General features: G+C 45.2%; 1 protein-coding gene across 1 annotated transcript; it reads left to right on the top strand.

The window, feature by feature from the left end:
* Nucleotides 1-1062: 1062 nt before the first annotated feature.
* TCP11L1 (t-complex 11 like 1) lies at nt 1063-12816 on the top strand. Its single transcript, XM_068194738.1, has 10 exons — nt 1063-1213; nt 4526-4691; nt 6813-6945; nt 8172-8292; nt 8940-9160; nt 10201-10337; nt 10758-10951; nt 11270-11451; nt 12123-12295; nt 12505-12816. Exons 2-10 carry the CDS (start codon nt 4538-4540, stop codon nt 12738-12740), a joined length of 1551 nt encoding a protein of 516 aa, XP_068050839.1. The 5' UTR covers nt 1063-1213; nt 4526-4537; the 3' UTR covers nt 12741-12816.
* Nucleotides 12817-15603: the final 2787 nt, after the last annotated feature.

The following is a 15603-nucleotide window of genomic DNA, read 5'->3' as shown; positions in this document are numbered from 1 at the left end:
TTTGTTCCATTTAAAGTGTTGAGCTCTGTTCTTTTATTTAGGAGCAAAAGCTAATTTAATTATGACAACAAAACAGTAATAACTGTTACAGTCGCATGTGGTGAGCTGTTCTTAAAAAGCACAATCCTGTGTCAGACTCTCATGTCTCACTAACTAACGCTGCAGCAATTACCAGTGTCTGCTGCCAGGGGCCAGAGTGTTTCTCTGAAATGGAGCCAAAGGACTTGGTGTGCAATAGGACAATGTTTTACTGTGCCCTGATGGGGGATGGAAGACAAAAATGTAAAAAGCTTCTTCTAGTTAATTAGAAAGGACTTCTAAAAATAACCAGTTCCTGAAAACTAGCAGGCAAGCATAAGCCTTTATAGGAGTTATAGTTCTTTGTTTTAACGGAAGGGTTTTTATTATGAATGCGCGTCCTCAGAAAAATTGTTTTAGCTCATACTTTAAATTGTGGGAGTGGAAATCCTTAGTGGTGGCGTTGGGTTGGTTTGCTCTTCAGCAGAACTATTTTCCCCCCCCTACCTCCTGCCTGCTGCAACATCTCGGTTAGGGGGATGAGATTCCTGTCTTGGGAAGGAGCTGCTGCCTGTGGACATGGCCTGCTGCGGAGCGAGTCCCGAGTCACAGATCCCCTGCCTGCGAGCCCCCGGGCTGGCGCTGCTGCCGGCTTTGTGTCGGGCTGCGGAAAAGCGGCCCGGGGCACTCGCAGGTGGGCACTAGGCAGGGTCAGCACGCTCCTTCCTCTTTTTAGGGTGATTTAGGGAACCCGAGTAGCTCAGATTCCTCTTTGGAGGAACTGGCGGTCACGCTGAGACCCGTATAATGTGCCTAAGGACAGCAAGGGCGATCCAGGACTGCGCTCCCCGCTTGCTGGGGGGTTGATCTGAACCAGCGTTGTGCGGTGCGGCAGACCCCGATCTATCCATCTCCCCATCGATGTCCGGGCGCTCTGGCTGGGGCCGGGACCCGCTCCTGGCCCGGCGGCCCCAGCGCCGTTCGCGTCCCCGCTGCCGGGACAGCGGCCCCCCAGCCGCGGGGCCAGCCCGGGGGCGGCGGGGCCAGCCCGGGGGCGGCGGGGCCCTCGCCCCGCCCCGGAGCCGCCGCGGCCCGCCCAGCGCTGGGGCTGCGGCGCCGGCCCAGCCCCGCTCCGCGGCCGCAGGAGGGGTCGGGCCCGTCCGAGCCGGCGGCCGCGGCGGCTGCTCCGAGGGCGGTAAGGCGGGGCGGCCCGGCCGGGGGCGGCCCGGGGCGGAGGGCGGCGGCGGGGCCGGGGCCGGGGGCGGCGGGCAGGGCCGGGGCCGAGCGGCGCGGCGCGGCTCCGGGCCCGGCCGGGCAGCGCTGCGCCGGGGCCGCCGGGCGGGCTCAGCACCGCAGCTCCCCGTTCGGCCCAGCAGCCCACGGGCCCCCGGGCTCGTTCTCCCCATTAGGCCCATTGATGGACCCCGGAGCTCCCGGGCCTTGCGAAGGGAAAACGTGGCCGGAGCGGCGGCGCTGCTGCCGGGCCGGTGGGGATGGGGACGGTGCCATGTGAGCTCCTGGTAGTGATGGACCTGGCAGGGCCTCACACGGAACAGGCGGCGGAGGAAACAGCGGAATGTCACAGCATCCCTTCTAATCGGGACGGGGTTACAAGGGACAGCAGGTTGAACAGAGGGAAGGGCAGAGTTCAGCGCTGGGGAAAGGCAGCCTGGGGAAAGGCAGCCTGGGGAAAGGCAGCCTGGGGAAAGGGCCGGAGCTCAGGGGAGCCGTCAGGGCTGTCTCAGACGGTGGGACAGCGCTGGGAGCGAGGAGCTGCTGCTCCAGGGCAGCACAGTGCAGTTCATTTCGTGCTGTTTTTGTGTGTGTGTGCTCCAGGGCAGCACAGTGCAGTTTATTTCGTGCTGGTTTTGTGTGTGTGTGCTCCAGGGCAGCACAGTGCAGTTTATTTCGTGCTGGTTTTGTGTGTGTGTGCTCCAGGGCAGCAGAGTGCAGTTTATTTCGTGCTGGTTTTGTGTGTGTGTGCTCCAGGGCAGCACAGTGCAGTTTATTTCGTGCTGGTGTGCATCACTTGGTTTGAGGACCTGTAATGAAGAGAAGCTGTGGGAAAATGTTTTGTTTAGATTTTAATTTTGTTGCATTTTCCTCTTGCGTTTCTGCTCTCGTTAAAAATAAATGCGAGGGAAGTGCCAAGAAGTAGACTTTGCTCTATTAAGAACTGGAATTGTTTCTGTGAAAGGAGGGATGACGGTCATGCTTCTGGAAGAGGTATTGTCAAGCTTATTTACCCAGTGGAAAGAGGATATGTTCTAGATGTGTTCTGGCAATAATAGCAGTAATCCATCAGAAAAGAGCAGACTATTGCAAACTAAACAACTAAACCAACAAGTGTGCTTGTTTACCTCATCTGCTGAGCAGTCATTTGGTAGAAAGGCCCAGGAATTCTAATACCTGCCCTCCGTAGCTGAAATAGGATTTTTCTAAAACAAATGGCAATGAAATGAAACTTGGGCTGGGTTAGAGACTGTAGCTCTTGAGCTGTCATTTTATGGAAGGCAACACTTTAGGGTGTAGTCTGTGTGGTAGGAATGATGGCCTGCTGGGCAAAGCTGGGGCTAGGAATCATCAGACTGATGATCTTGTCCCCATCGTTTATCTTCTGTGAGTCCTCAAGCAACTGAACTCAAACCTCAGTTTCCCCTCTGTAAGTGAGGTTTATTATATGTCTCTGCTTTTCTCAGGGTAGTGAGGATAAAGTGCAGTGAGAGATTGCAAGGCACTAGGAATTGTTGTGTGCGTTATAGACTTAAGTGGGGCTTGGTTGAGTCATCTTTGTGGTTCAGATTTGACTTCAGGAGGATGCTTGGTGGAAGAGAAAGAATGGGAAGAACAACCGTCTAGTCTGGAATGAGTGTGGAAGCCTTTGTGATAATGCTTTTATCCTAGCCAAATTCAACAACAGGTTTCTCTCTCTCTCTTTAACCAGTCCTGTTTTATATTTAATATTGCTATGCTCTTGTCTGTGAAGCCCCTTTATTAACAGAGCTGCTCATCCTCCATCTAGAGGTGGAGTGGGTCTAACAGTACCTGTGCTGATGCCTGTGTGCCAAGGGTGTTCTCCTGTGTTATTCATCCCAAGCTTTTCATGCTGTTTTCTCTTCTAAAATAGAAATGACAACAGTGCTGTGGGCAAGTGTTGCATGCTGTTGTCTCTCATGCATCGAGCAAGATGATGATCCTGAGTCATTGCTGTAGAGCAGAGCTGTTCCTTACATGCCCTGAGCTTTCCAGCTGTCCTGAGGAGTCACATTGTGCAATCAATTTAAGCACTGGTGGAGCAGGGTTAGTTATTACAGCTGTTGTATGAAAATTAATCTCAGTGCTGCATTTTATATTTCTGCACTGTTGCTTGCTTCTGCTGCATCCTCTTCAGTGTAGTTTTTGATGCTGTATTTTCGCTCAGTGGCTGTGAGGTGCCTCTCATGCTGAGAACTTGGTCCATTTTAAAATGTGAAAGTGGGGATGGTGGGATACTAGGGAAAAGAGGAAGTTGTTGTTTTTCCAGGAGCTTTATTTTATTTTTGAAAGCAGACTCTTCCGGGCTCCCACTTCACAGAACATCTAAGTTATTTAATTTAGAGACATCATATGCTCTCAAAGAGACTTCTGTAAAATTAAAGCCTGAGCAGCAGCTTCCTGTGTGATAGTTTTCAATGGTGGATGTAGAAATTACATTCTTGATAGGGAAATCTGAGAATGAAATAAGTGAAGATAAGGAACCAAATGAGACTTGGTCTTTTACTGGCAATTTTTTCAGTGTAATTTTGGGTACCCTGCAGGTGATATCTGCAATGTGATATAAATATGTATTTAATATGTAATGTCTAATAAACCAGGATTTTAATTACTATAACTGTTCTTTACCATCTTAACTAAAAAACCCAAACAACTGTGATATTTTATGCATAAATCAGGTCTCATGAATGTAATGAAAATATGGGAATAGAATTTTATATTAATTTCTCTCCAGTTCTTTTGCTGCTTCTTAATACTTTTGGGTGGCTCAGAGGGAAGATTTTAAGTTGGGGCAGACCATAGTTCAGGAATATGTTATGTTCAGGAAGATTTATTGCTGTGTAGTAAGGAAATGTCTCATAATCTTTTGTAAAACATGTTTGTGACCTTGTTCTGAAGGTGTTTTTTGTCGTTCTCTTAAAAGCAGTGCTAGGAATGAAAACAGTATCTTTTTCTCTCATCTGTACCATCATGGCAAGGGAACAGTTTGAGATTTTTGAGAACTGACTAGGACTGCAGATTAAATAAATGCTAGCTGTGTTAAAAGCATCCCATTTTGTGGAAGATGGGAAGTGAGTCACTGAATCCAGGTCCCCTGCCATTATGGGGATGACATCATATAACTCCTCATAAGAATTCTTTCATTCTTAATTTTTTTTCTTAATCAAGAGGACTCCTGGTGATGTTTACCCCCACAGTCATGTCAGAAAATGCTTATTCATTCCCTTTTTCATATTTTTTTCTTTTTGTAAAGAACCAACTGAAAATGTCTCAGAATCCTGACAAGCTAAATTCAAGTGAAGAAAAGTTGAGTGGTTTGGAGGATGATGAGGAGGAGAACTTGGAGAACTCGGATCAGTCTGTCCGGAAAAGAATACGACAGAGTGCTCCAGGGTCACACAGAGATGATACACCAAAGTGTAAGCAAAACTGCTTTATGAAATACAGTAAAAAATAGCCAGTTCTGTAACTGTTGTTAGGAGGCAATCCTAGTGTTTCACAGCATTCTGTACAAGTTTGAGTGTCTTGCAATTACATACAGTGTGACTCTTGATGTTATGCCTTGAAACTCTTAACATTTTTCTCCATGTTTTCTTTTTATTTTCCTAATTGTACTCACAGTATGCACATTTTCTTAATTGTACACAGTGACCACGTTGCTCTGAGCCACACGTATCCTAAATATCCTGATGTGTTTGTGCTCTTGGAATGGATGAACACCACCCCAGTGTGTTCCAGTTAAACTGACTCTGCTGTTTGCCTTATCAGCTGAACCTTCTGCATTGCTGCAGCCCCTGTTCCTACTGCAGGGCAGAAAAGGCTGTTATCAACAAAGGGATGTTCTGTCAGCCCCCTCACAAGATAGATGGAAAGTTGTGTGTTAAATCCTAATACTGCTTCCATATAAGCAGGACTGCATATTTTTCCTAAGGCATATTTTCTGTGCCATTCTGCTATTAACATGAAGGTCTGGATGCAGTATGGGAGCAAATATTTCTGGCAAATCTGTAGATAAAACCAAAGGGAAGTTTTCTGGCTCCAGGGATTCAATTCAAAGAAGCAGAATTGCTCAGGGTTCTAAATTTCTGTAGAGAGTAACATTTTGTTTGTTGCATTCTTTTTATTTTTTGGTTGTGTTCAGTGTCGTGTTGCTCAGAGGAGGTGTTCTGAGGGAGTTTCTGTTCCCATGCCTTGCTGGTTGCCTGGTAGGAAATGGGTGTTTGTATGGAGAGGGGCTCTGAACACGTGGAAGTAAAAAGCATGGCACAGTGTAGCACTGCACTACAAAGAGGTGGTTTGGTCTCAAGCCCTGCCTTTGTGTAAGGGAGCAGGTATGAGAATGAAGTGATGTGATTTAGGAGCAATCTTTGGCCAGTGAAAGAGTCTTAGCTTTTAGAGCCCCCAGTGCTGGAGTGAAGTCATTTGCACTCAGACAAGAGCACTGTGAACTTTGCTGTCTGCTGCTTCTTCTCAGAATATCAGTCCTTGCTGTGTTCCCAGAGTCACACTGCAAGGTTAAGCTCCAAGCAGAAGGAAATAAGGATTTAGGAGGGCTGCATGAAAAGAGCAAGATATTAATGAAAAATGAGCACATTGGACCCCAACTGTGTGAACTCAGAAGAGCTCTGCATGGCAGACAAGTGGTGGACACTTACTTTTGAAAGATCTTTTCTGTGTAATTACTTAAGTCCAATCAACATGGATAATCAAATGAGATGGTCATAGTTTGCCTGAAACATTTCTCAGGGAGCCCAGCCTATGAAGATCCCTGCTTGATTTCTTTCACTTTTGGGATTAGTGTGTTGCTCCTGTGCCTGGACTATAGCTGAAGTGAATGAACTAGAGAATGGAATGGATCCATCAGGGCACCAACCCTGTCACTAACCTAGGGCCCAGTTTGAGGCTGCTGGCCCATCCTGGTCAGTCCCAAATGCCTGCCAGGGGAAGAGCTCTTAAGCTGCTGCTGTCCTCTGTTGTTTGGGTGATGGCCTCTGGGGGGAAAAAAAAAGGAGTTTGGAGGAGTGCCATTTGCATTGGAAGTAGCGAGAATAATTAGCTACTGGTGTGCTGCTGCTTAACAGTGATGGTGATTGTTTGTTGACTGCTTTAATGATGAAATCACTTCCTTGAAACATGTAAAACTGAAATCGGCACAATACTTGTGGAAGTGGTATGGTGAAAATGCTGCTGTTTGTAATTATTTCTTCCTACATCTGGAGAAAGATGTCAAGGTGCTGTTAAGCCATCCTGAAGAAGTATTGGTTTGTGTGGGGGGTGTTTGGAGATGGTTTTTAAAAGAGCTTGATAGAAGCAATCGACTACTGAGCCCAGAATATCAGCTGGGATCCACTCCTTGCTTTTTTTAAATACTCCAAGCCTGTGTCATCCACCAGATGGGAAAGGAGGGAAGGAAAGGAGAAGACTCTTCCGCTGATGCTGTCATTTGACCCTGTGTACTATCAATAAGGTGGAAAGGGTCCAAAAGACTCTTTCTGCAGGCTTTTGTTGAGAGCTGTCTGACAGTGTAATTGATGTTGCAGCCAGTCCCTCTCGGCCTGTGTCCATAGAAGAGCTCATGGAGACAGCAAAGGGAGTCACCAACATGGCACTGGCACATGAAATTGTGGTGAATGGAGACTTCCAGATAAAACCAGCTGAATTGCCAGAACACAGGTAAGGTTGGTGCCAAATACTAAATAAAATTGTGTTTGTAGAGCTGCAGAGCAGCTCTGGGGGTTCAGGTAAAGGCTCTGGCTGGTGCCTTGTCTGGCAGTGCCTGGGAGGAGGTAGGAAAGAATAGAAGAAGAAGGTGGTAACTGTGCAGTTCTGCTTCCCCAGATATGTGTGTGTGTGAAAGGAGAACCTCTTGGATGAATTGGAGATGTGTGGTGCAAACCCTGGTGTGCTGTGGTTTCTGTTGTGTCCCCTTGTCCCAGGACTCAGAGGCTGCAGCCTTCCCAGTACCCTAGCTGGCTGCAGATGTAGGTAGTGCTTTTAGCAATTTTTAGGCTTTCATTGCCTGTGGGAGTAAGAGGAAACTGATTATTTTAGCTTTTCCTGTCTGTTTCTTCAGGGATATTTAGGGAAGAGATTCCTGTGTTTTATTAGGTTACTCCTTGCTCCTTTCAAGTTCGAAGCCTTTCCTTCTCTGTGTGAGTCTGCAGTAATTGTGTGCCCTGATGAGAGGGGAGAGGGAGAGCAGAGGAAGCTTCAATCTCTGTTCCTCTCTCTCACACACACAGTGAGGTGTGGCTGACAGCCTCCTGGCTTGAATTGAGGAAGGGGGTGCATACTTAATGGAGGGAACTTGGTCCCCATTGCGGCCAGTGTTGAAGTTACACCTGGTGTGAACAGGAACTGTCAGTGTTTTGAATTAGGAATTGGTACTGAAGCAGTGGGATTCATTTATTTTTTGTATACAAACTGATCTGGGTCCTTATCTCAGAGTAGGTGCAATACTTATGTAGTGAAACAGAAGATTTTGTGTCAGGGATGTTACTTAATTTCTGTTAGGTTTACTATTGAATTTTATGTAGTGGAATTGATTTTACTTACTAGGGCCTTTAAAAGGAGCATGAATACTGGTCTTTTGAAGACAAAATGTAATTTTTACCATTTTTGTTTTGGTCCAGTTTTCTAGATGTAGCATGTGATAAATACTTGGAAGGATTTTACTTTGCAGCCACCTTTGCTGGTGTGTAACCTTGTATTAGGACATAAACCACTCCAAATCCTGTGTCCAGTTTTTCTTGCTTTTCTGAGTAACTTTAAATGATGGATCATATACTTACTGTTGCATTATATTCATATTATTACATGCTGTGCTTCAGGAGCTGCAGGTTGTCTTTGTAAGGTGGTACAGAGACCAGTATCATTCTTTTTAACATGTTTGTTCACAGCTTAGAGAAGAAAGTCAGAGATATTGTGCATAAAGCTTTCTGGGATTGTCTGGAAGCTCAGCTAAAGGAAGACCCCCCAACATATGATCATGCAATTAAGCTATTGGGAGAAATTAAAGAGGTAAGATGATGTGATATGAAGGGAAGTGATTGAATTTGATATGAATGAGCAAAAGTGGTTGCAGTTTGGCTTTTCATAAAAAAATCCTCTTGTTCTTTTTCATTCCTGTATCACTGTGAACATACACAAGCTGTATAATCCTAGAGGAGAAATTTGAATATAAAACCAAATGCAAAACCATGTAAGGTGATCAACAGGTAAGCAATACCAGTTCCATAATTCCAAGCTTCCTTCATGTTATGACACTGGTATTAGTTATGGAATCAGTGAGATGCTGCAACACTGGGCTGATGAAACCAAGCACAACAGTCTGAATTGTGATCTGTGCCACAGAGGATTTACCACTTAGTAACTTCAGTATCACACAGCGTGAGGTGAAACACTTGGAGTTGGTGGGTGGTTGGTTAAAAAAAAAAATTAATTATTTAGTTGTGTAGATAAGAGTCCCTGGTAGTGTTCAAGGCCAGGTTGGATGGGACATTAAGCAAACTAGTTTAGTGGGAGGTGACCCTGCCTGTGGCAGGGGTTTGGAACCAGGTGATCTTTAAGATCTCTCCTCACCCAAACCATTCTATGATTCTATAATTCTGTTTGGATCCTTGTAGTCTTTGATGTAGAACTAATGCACTGTTAACTTTCCATTTCAGAGTCTTCTGTCTTTCTTGATGCCTGGTCATACTAGACTGAGAAGCCAGATTACAGAAGTTCTTGACCTGGATTTGATAAAACAGGAGGCAGAGAATGGGGCCCTTGACATTTCTAAGTTGGTCAAGTTTGTTATTGGGATGATGGGGACTCTCTGTGCTCCAGCTCGAGATGAAGACATTAAGAAACTGAAAGATATTAATGAAATAGTTCCTCTTTTCAGGTACTGAAATGTATTTATTAGTCATGTTCAGAGTCTCTTAAATAATTTTAGAAGTGGAGAGGGCAACTTGAAACTCCTAGAAAGAAAAGAGTGATAGGGAAAAGGATGTAGCTGTGGATGTGAAGGGGAGAGATGCTCCAGGAGTCATTAACAAGGACCATCTCTGATCTGGTGAGTTGGAGTATTTGTCTGGCTCCTGCCTGTTACTGAAGGACATTTGCTTAAATGTCAAATGCAAATAAGCTGCAAGGTAGCAGATGAATAGTCAGTTTGTATCAGAATTGAATATCAACAGCAGAAGGTGAAAAAAGCACACGAGGATTTGGGGAAAAGCATTGCTGGTTTCCCACCAGTTTGTCCTTTCCTCCCAGTCTGAGCTCTTTTTACCCCAGTCCCTGTGTAATTTCCTGTCAGTTCTAAAGGGAGTGTGTGTTCCACATCTGGGAGCATCCAGACTTCTGCTTTGCCACCGTGTTCTCAGTGGAACAGCTCGAGTCTCAATAGTTGGGAGAAGCTTCATTAACCTTGCTGTTTTCTAATTTGAAAAGCTTCCAGGAGTTCAGGATTGACTTGGCAGAAATATTGCCAGCAGGAATTAGGTTGCTGTGAAATTAAGGTGTTTTATTTTGGTGTTTGTTTGTCTGTTTTTCTTTTTTGCCCCTCGGGTCTGATTATTGACTTCCCACTGAGGTTGGCTGTCCAGGCTGCCAAGAGCCATGGCATGCAAGCTTGGAAACCCAGATGTCTTTTCATATACAATACTGCACATCCTGGGAGATAAAATCTGTGGAGCTAGTGAAGTTAATTCCATGGAGGCTTTTTTACAGGAGGGCAAGATTTGTTTCCCACTTGGAAGAGGCACATGCATGCATGTACATGCTTGCTCCAGCTTTCTCTGTCTCATGCTCTGAAGTTGTTAAGCTGTTACTGTTTCCCATGCATGTTTTTGCTCTTTCTTTAGACAACCTGTAATGAATCTTGTAAACAGCACCTCTGAAACATCTGCAGCCTTGAATAACTTTTTCTGTTTGTTTGTTTAGAGCAATTTTCTCTGTATTAGACCTAATGAAAATGGATATGGCAAACTTCGCTGTCAGTAGTATTAGGCCAAAATTAATGCAGCAGTCTGCTGAATATGAAAGAAAGAAGTTTCAGGAGTTTCTTGAGAAACAGCCAAGTATGACTTTGTTCCTTTCTTTCTTCCCCCCTGACCTCCCAGTAAACTGCGTGTCTTTGCTTGTAGATCATGAAAAGAACTTAGATATTTTTATAAGTTCTATGGTAAATGACAGCTTGTGCCCCAAAACTGTGGTTAGAAAAAATCTGCCAGAACAATAGTTCTGCCCTTGGTACATTCAGTTTAATTTCAGTACAGTGTAGGGCATGATTACCTAGCATCATCTCACCTCTGATTTCCTGTAGCTGTGTGGTTTTGGTTTAGGTGTTCTGCTTGATGCAATAAATGAAATGCATGTCATACCTGTTATCATGGGCATTAGTCATAGTAGCTAATGGGATTGTTTGGAAATTATTGGTGGAAAAACCTAGCTGTGAAAAGGAATTTTTGTAATAAGTTTTTTTTTCCCTGCTCTTCCAGATTCTTTAGACCTTGTCACCAAGTGGTTGCAAGAAGCAGCAGATGATCTTGCAAAGCTGGGACATGAAATGTTGCCTCCCCACTGTAGTGATGGTGCCACTGGCAGAGCTTCTGCCTTGTGCTTCACTGCTGTACAAAATCAGGCCTATCTGAAGCTTCTGAAGTGGGATCACGTGAACAGGCCTTTTCCAGAAGTAGGTATTTAACAGAAAAATTGGTTCTGTGCTTGTTCCACTCCTCTATTCCCAGGACACAGCAGAAGCTGTTTGGATTTGTAGCCTGGCAACGCATACAGAGCTAAGCCATTGATCTCTGATTGGGAGATGGGGCAGCTCTAACAGGTGCTTGTCTTTCAGTGCTGGAACCTGCTTAGCTGGGAAAGAGGAGCCAGTGATTTCACTGTGCTCCTGTTGCTGGCTGCTGTTCCCTGTGCCTTTGCTGCTGCAGCCCAGTGTCCCCTCCCAGCCCTGCAGACTGACTCGCTGCTGTGCTGGCTCCCTCCTTCCTTGCAGACGCTGCTCATGGACCAGACACGCTTCCTGGAGATGCAGCTGGAGCTGGAGCAGCTCCTGGTGGTGGGGACAGTGCTGCTGGTCACGTTCAGTGCAGCAGGACCAGCTCTCGTCGATGTGCCTGGATTCGCCGAGAGAATCAAAACCGTCGTCAGGGTGCTGCTGACGGGAATGCATCTCCCGTGAGTACGGCACGTCCTGCTCTCAGGAGCACGTGGAGCTCTCTTGTCACCCTGGGAAATGATCAGGTTAAGCCACTTTAAGGCTGGGGACTGCAGGAAATGCAGAGGAGATGATGAGGGCTTTCTGTGAGGCCAGGCTGATGGTTTTTCTTCAGTTAACTCACACAGAGCTGGCTTTTCTTGCTCTGCTCTTTCATGGTTTGTACAAGCTGCTCTTTTCGGAGCGTGTTTTTCATGGTGCCAGGCTGGCACAGGAGGGTGCCAGCAGCTGCCCCTGCTCAGGGCTTGGGCCAGGCTCCCCAAAAACCTGAGAGTGGCACAGTGAGCTGCCTGCAGATTTAGTGATTGCTCTACACCTGTGGGTTTTGCTTTAGTCAGAGCAGTCCTCGGGCAGAAAGACATCTCTTCTGTGTGTGGATTGTTCAGGCTTGAAGTCTTGAATGTTCTCCTACTTCCTTGCTTTAGATCTCAGCTTTGTTTTTCATGTATATATAATTGCTTTGTTTTTCATCTATATATAATTGTATTAATCTTTGTAATTGGCTTTATCTGCATTATGCTTTTTCCACTACATTTGATAAGTAAGGCAACTCTAATTGGATGGTTGATTTTTAGAAAGTGGGAAAACAGTGAGTAACTGATACAGTTATGCTGTACCTCATGTTTTCTAGCTCCTTTAACCTGAAGGAATCCCTGGCCACCGTGGGTGAGAAGGTGTGTGCTGAAGTGAACAGCTGCCTTTCCCAGCATGGCTTTACCCCGTTCTCAGCTGAGAGGGAGGCTGTGCTGAAGGGACAGATCCAGGCAGTGGCCAGCCCGGAGAACTCCATCTGCAAGCTCATAGGTAGGTCTGCAGAGTGCTCTGCTCTCCTTGTCTGTGGAACTGGGGCTGGGGGATGTGCAGGGCTCCTCTTTCCCTATTGTTTCCATGTTGTTTTCATGTTGTCTTTCCAGCTTGCTGACCACATTCAGGCTTATTGCATTTTACACGAGGTTACGCTGTCTCTAATTCACCATCTGTTTTGGAAACAAACCAAGCCCCTTTTTTTCCAGATTCTCGAATTCAAAAGTTTCTGGAGAATTATCTTGCATCCAGTCCCCAGAAATCATTGCCTGCCATTCCTGGAGGATTAGGCCCTATCCAGAGGGAGCTGGAGGAGATTGCTGCCAAGTACGTTCGTCTTGTCAACTACAACAGAATGGTCTTCAGCCCTTACTATGATGCAGTCCTTGGCAAAATACTGACTAAGGAAGAATCCCGAATCGTAGGGAAGTCAGAAGAATCATAAAACCAGTCTGTGTGCTACCAATACAGTATTATCAGCTATTAAATAAAACTTGTACCAATATTTGTCTAGGAAAACAGCTTTCTGTGTAAATACTGGTTCCTTTTAACCCACGAGTGCTGACTGGTGAGGGAAATAGAGGAGATGCAGAAAGGGTTCTGAGGTAAAAGATGAGAGATGCATTTCTAATATAATTATGCATCCTAGGGAAAGGGATATTGGGCGTTTTCTGGTGGCAATTTTTAGATTTTTGAGCTGGTGATAGGTAGGGCAAGTTTAAGAACCAAACTTTGTATGTAAGTGGCTCATTTCAGGGCATTTAACTCTTAATTTACAGCGAACTTAGTTGAATTTATCTAGAGCTAATTAGCAGTGGTTCTTCCCAGAAGGGGTGATTTGGTTTTTTAAAAAAATCTTATTTTAAAGAATGAATAAAGCTAAAATTCTAAAGAAGAACTTTACCAGACAAAACACCAAGCCAAGCAGCACTTTACTGTAACACTATGGTGAGTATGGTAGGCTTACTAGTTTTTTCTGTATTTTACTGCATTTTTAATAGCATTTTTTTGCTGTTTATCTGCAGATGTTACAAAGTATCATCTATTTTTGTAGCAATTTTTCTGGTTATTGGGTAACTGTCCTCTGCTATGTACAGTACTCCCAGAGGTGGCAATCTTATAGATTGCAGCTGTATTTATATCTTGTAAAGATTTCAGAAAGGGCAGAGCTAAAACGTTTTGATAAAAGTGGCATTTCTTACTTTTTTTTTTTTTTGCTAGTAATTTACTCCTTTTTAGGTGAAATACTAATTTAAAAGTAAATTCTCATTTGCAGAAGGTGGATTTAATGTGTGTGAAACTTTAGGTTGAAAATTTTGGGCTTTTTTAAAAACTACAACAGGGGATGGTTGCATATTCAATCATGTCTTCAAAAATATGTGCAGAGCATGGTGGCCTGTATAAGTAACTTTAATGTACTGTGAGAGGTGAATGGTTTGATGTCAGTTTGAATATACAGGGAATATTTTAGTAGATTTTTTTCACTTTCTAGATGTGTTCTTGAAACTTAGAATATTTGTAGGTCTTGAATTTAATAAGCTACATGTTGTACAGAGGGGAAGAGCCCAGTGACCTTACATTGCAATCTCAGGCTCAGCTGGGAGGTAAGTGAAATTTTCCTCTGGTTGAGCACAACTGTGTATTACAGTAATCAATATTTGATGGTTTTATGAAAGCAAAGTTTGTAGTTACACACAGTAAGTGGCCCAAGTATGAGGCTGTCCAAACCAGAACGTGCTTGTCTTTAAAAAAAACAACAAGGTACATGAAATAAATAAATGAAGGGCCCTTGTATTGCCAATTGCCAGGCAGGTTAATTTAGGAATCAGCCAAACAGACCTTGCAGAAGCACTCGATTATGATCCACTGTTGATGCTTCCCTTTCCAGTTTCCTTTGAATGTCAGTGTGGATAAAACTGCACCAGCTTTAGAGGGGGATGGAAGAAATAAGACCTTTTTTTCTATATTAGCCTATGCAACTTTAAACCAAATCTTTTCTTGTTCATTACAAAGCCCCTTCCCCAAGGGAAAAACCTAGCAAAACCCTGTGAGAGTTCATCAGCTCAGATAAGTGATTTTTCTCTTGGCCAAGTGAATGTCTGTCTTTGAATCCTTCTTTGAGAACTGAAAAATGAGGTTGGTTAGCCAGAATAAAAGGGTTCCGAGTAGGGTCTATTTAATTGTTTGGATCAGTAAGGGATTCTACAGAGGTCTTCAAGGCTGCTGCCTCAGCTTGCTGGGCTTTGCTTTTAAAACAGGCTCTGCCTCACATCACAGCCTAAAGCTCTGCAGCTGCACCAACTCCCTCAGCCTGTGCTGAAGGAGCTGCCAGAGCCATCCCTGCTGGAACTGGCACCAGGAGAGATAACCAAGGCACAGCTGTGTCCAGTTTTCTTAAATGAGAGCTGCACAAGTTAGAAATTGCCGCTGTTGTTTTATGGTTCAGTCCTGCCTAGGACCTGCCTTTAGAGGCACAGTTAGATGAGGCACAGGACGAGCTCGAGGGTGTGGGGAGGAACATCATGGTGAGACAGGTACCTAGAAAAGCCCTTGAAAGGTGTGTGACTGATGGCAGAGTGCAGGGCACTGCTTTAGCAGTGGAGAAAATCCTGAGGAGAGGGCTGTTCCCAGGGCTGGGATTCAGGGGTCAGGGCCCAGGAGTGCCTGCTCCTGACAGGGCAGCAGGGACACTGCTGCCACCAGTGATTGTATTGCTCACAGGGCCCACACAGGGAATCCCAGCTCTCCTCACAGGATGGGTTTGATCCTAAGCCTTCGTGCAGCAGAAAGATCCCAGAATGAGGGAACAGAGTGCAGGACTCACCTGTAGCTCCACTCTCACCTCCAGGGCCCATACAGAAGGAACAAATGCTCCTGGCACAGGTGCTGGGGGCCTTTCAAGAGGAAAGATCTAAAGGAACTGCAATAAATTCCCACAAGTGCAAGGTAATGAGTCTCCCAGGTTGTTCTTTTTAACGAGAGTGTTTGACAAAGAGTTTCTCTACATCCTCTCTAAAAGAAACAGGGAGCTGCAGTTGAGTGGCAAAGCAAGGAGGACATTGCAGGATGAGGCCAGCCCCATCTCCATGTGCAGGTGCTGCTTCACCCTTGCCCTGGCAGAGAGGAGCCCTGGCTGAGGCAGCTGTGCTGGGGTGGCAATGGCTTTCATTTGCCCCAGGTAGTCCAAGGGGTTCTTAGGATCTTATCGGAGTCAATCTTACCACAGCCAATTCCAAGTTAAAAGCTGGAGTACCCATAGAAACTGCTTGGAAAGCTGACATAGTGTTTCTTTAGCTTGTTTGAAGATA

This window comes from Anomalospiza imberbis, chromosome 6, assembly GCF_031753505.1.
Source record: "Anomalospiza imberbis isolate Cuckoo-Finch-1a 21T00152 chromosome 6, ASM3175350v1, whole genome shotgun sequence".
NCBI classification, from domain to species: Eukaryota; Metazoa; Chordata; class Aves; order Passeriformes; family Viduidae; genus Anomalospiza; species Anomalospiza imberbis.
The sequence above is the reverse complement of the archived record's forward strand: the minus strand, read 5'-3'. Positions and strand labels throughout refer to the sequence as shown.

Coding starts and splice junctions, on each gene's coding strand:
- TCP11L1 (XM_068194738.1), top strand. CDS start 4,538: ATGTCTCAGAATCCTGACAAGCTAAATTCAAGTGAAGAAAAGTTGAGT. Junction 6,946..8,171: donor GCTGAATTGCCAGAACACAG/GTAAGGTTGGTG, acceptor GTTTGTTCACAG/CTTAGAGAAGAAAGTCAGAG. Junction 9,161..10,200: donor GAAATAGTTCCTCTTTTCAG/GTACTGAAATGT, acceptor TTGTTTGTTTAG/AGCAATTTTCTCTGTATTAG.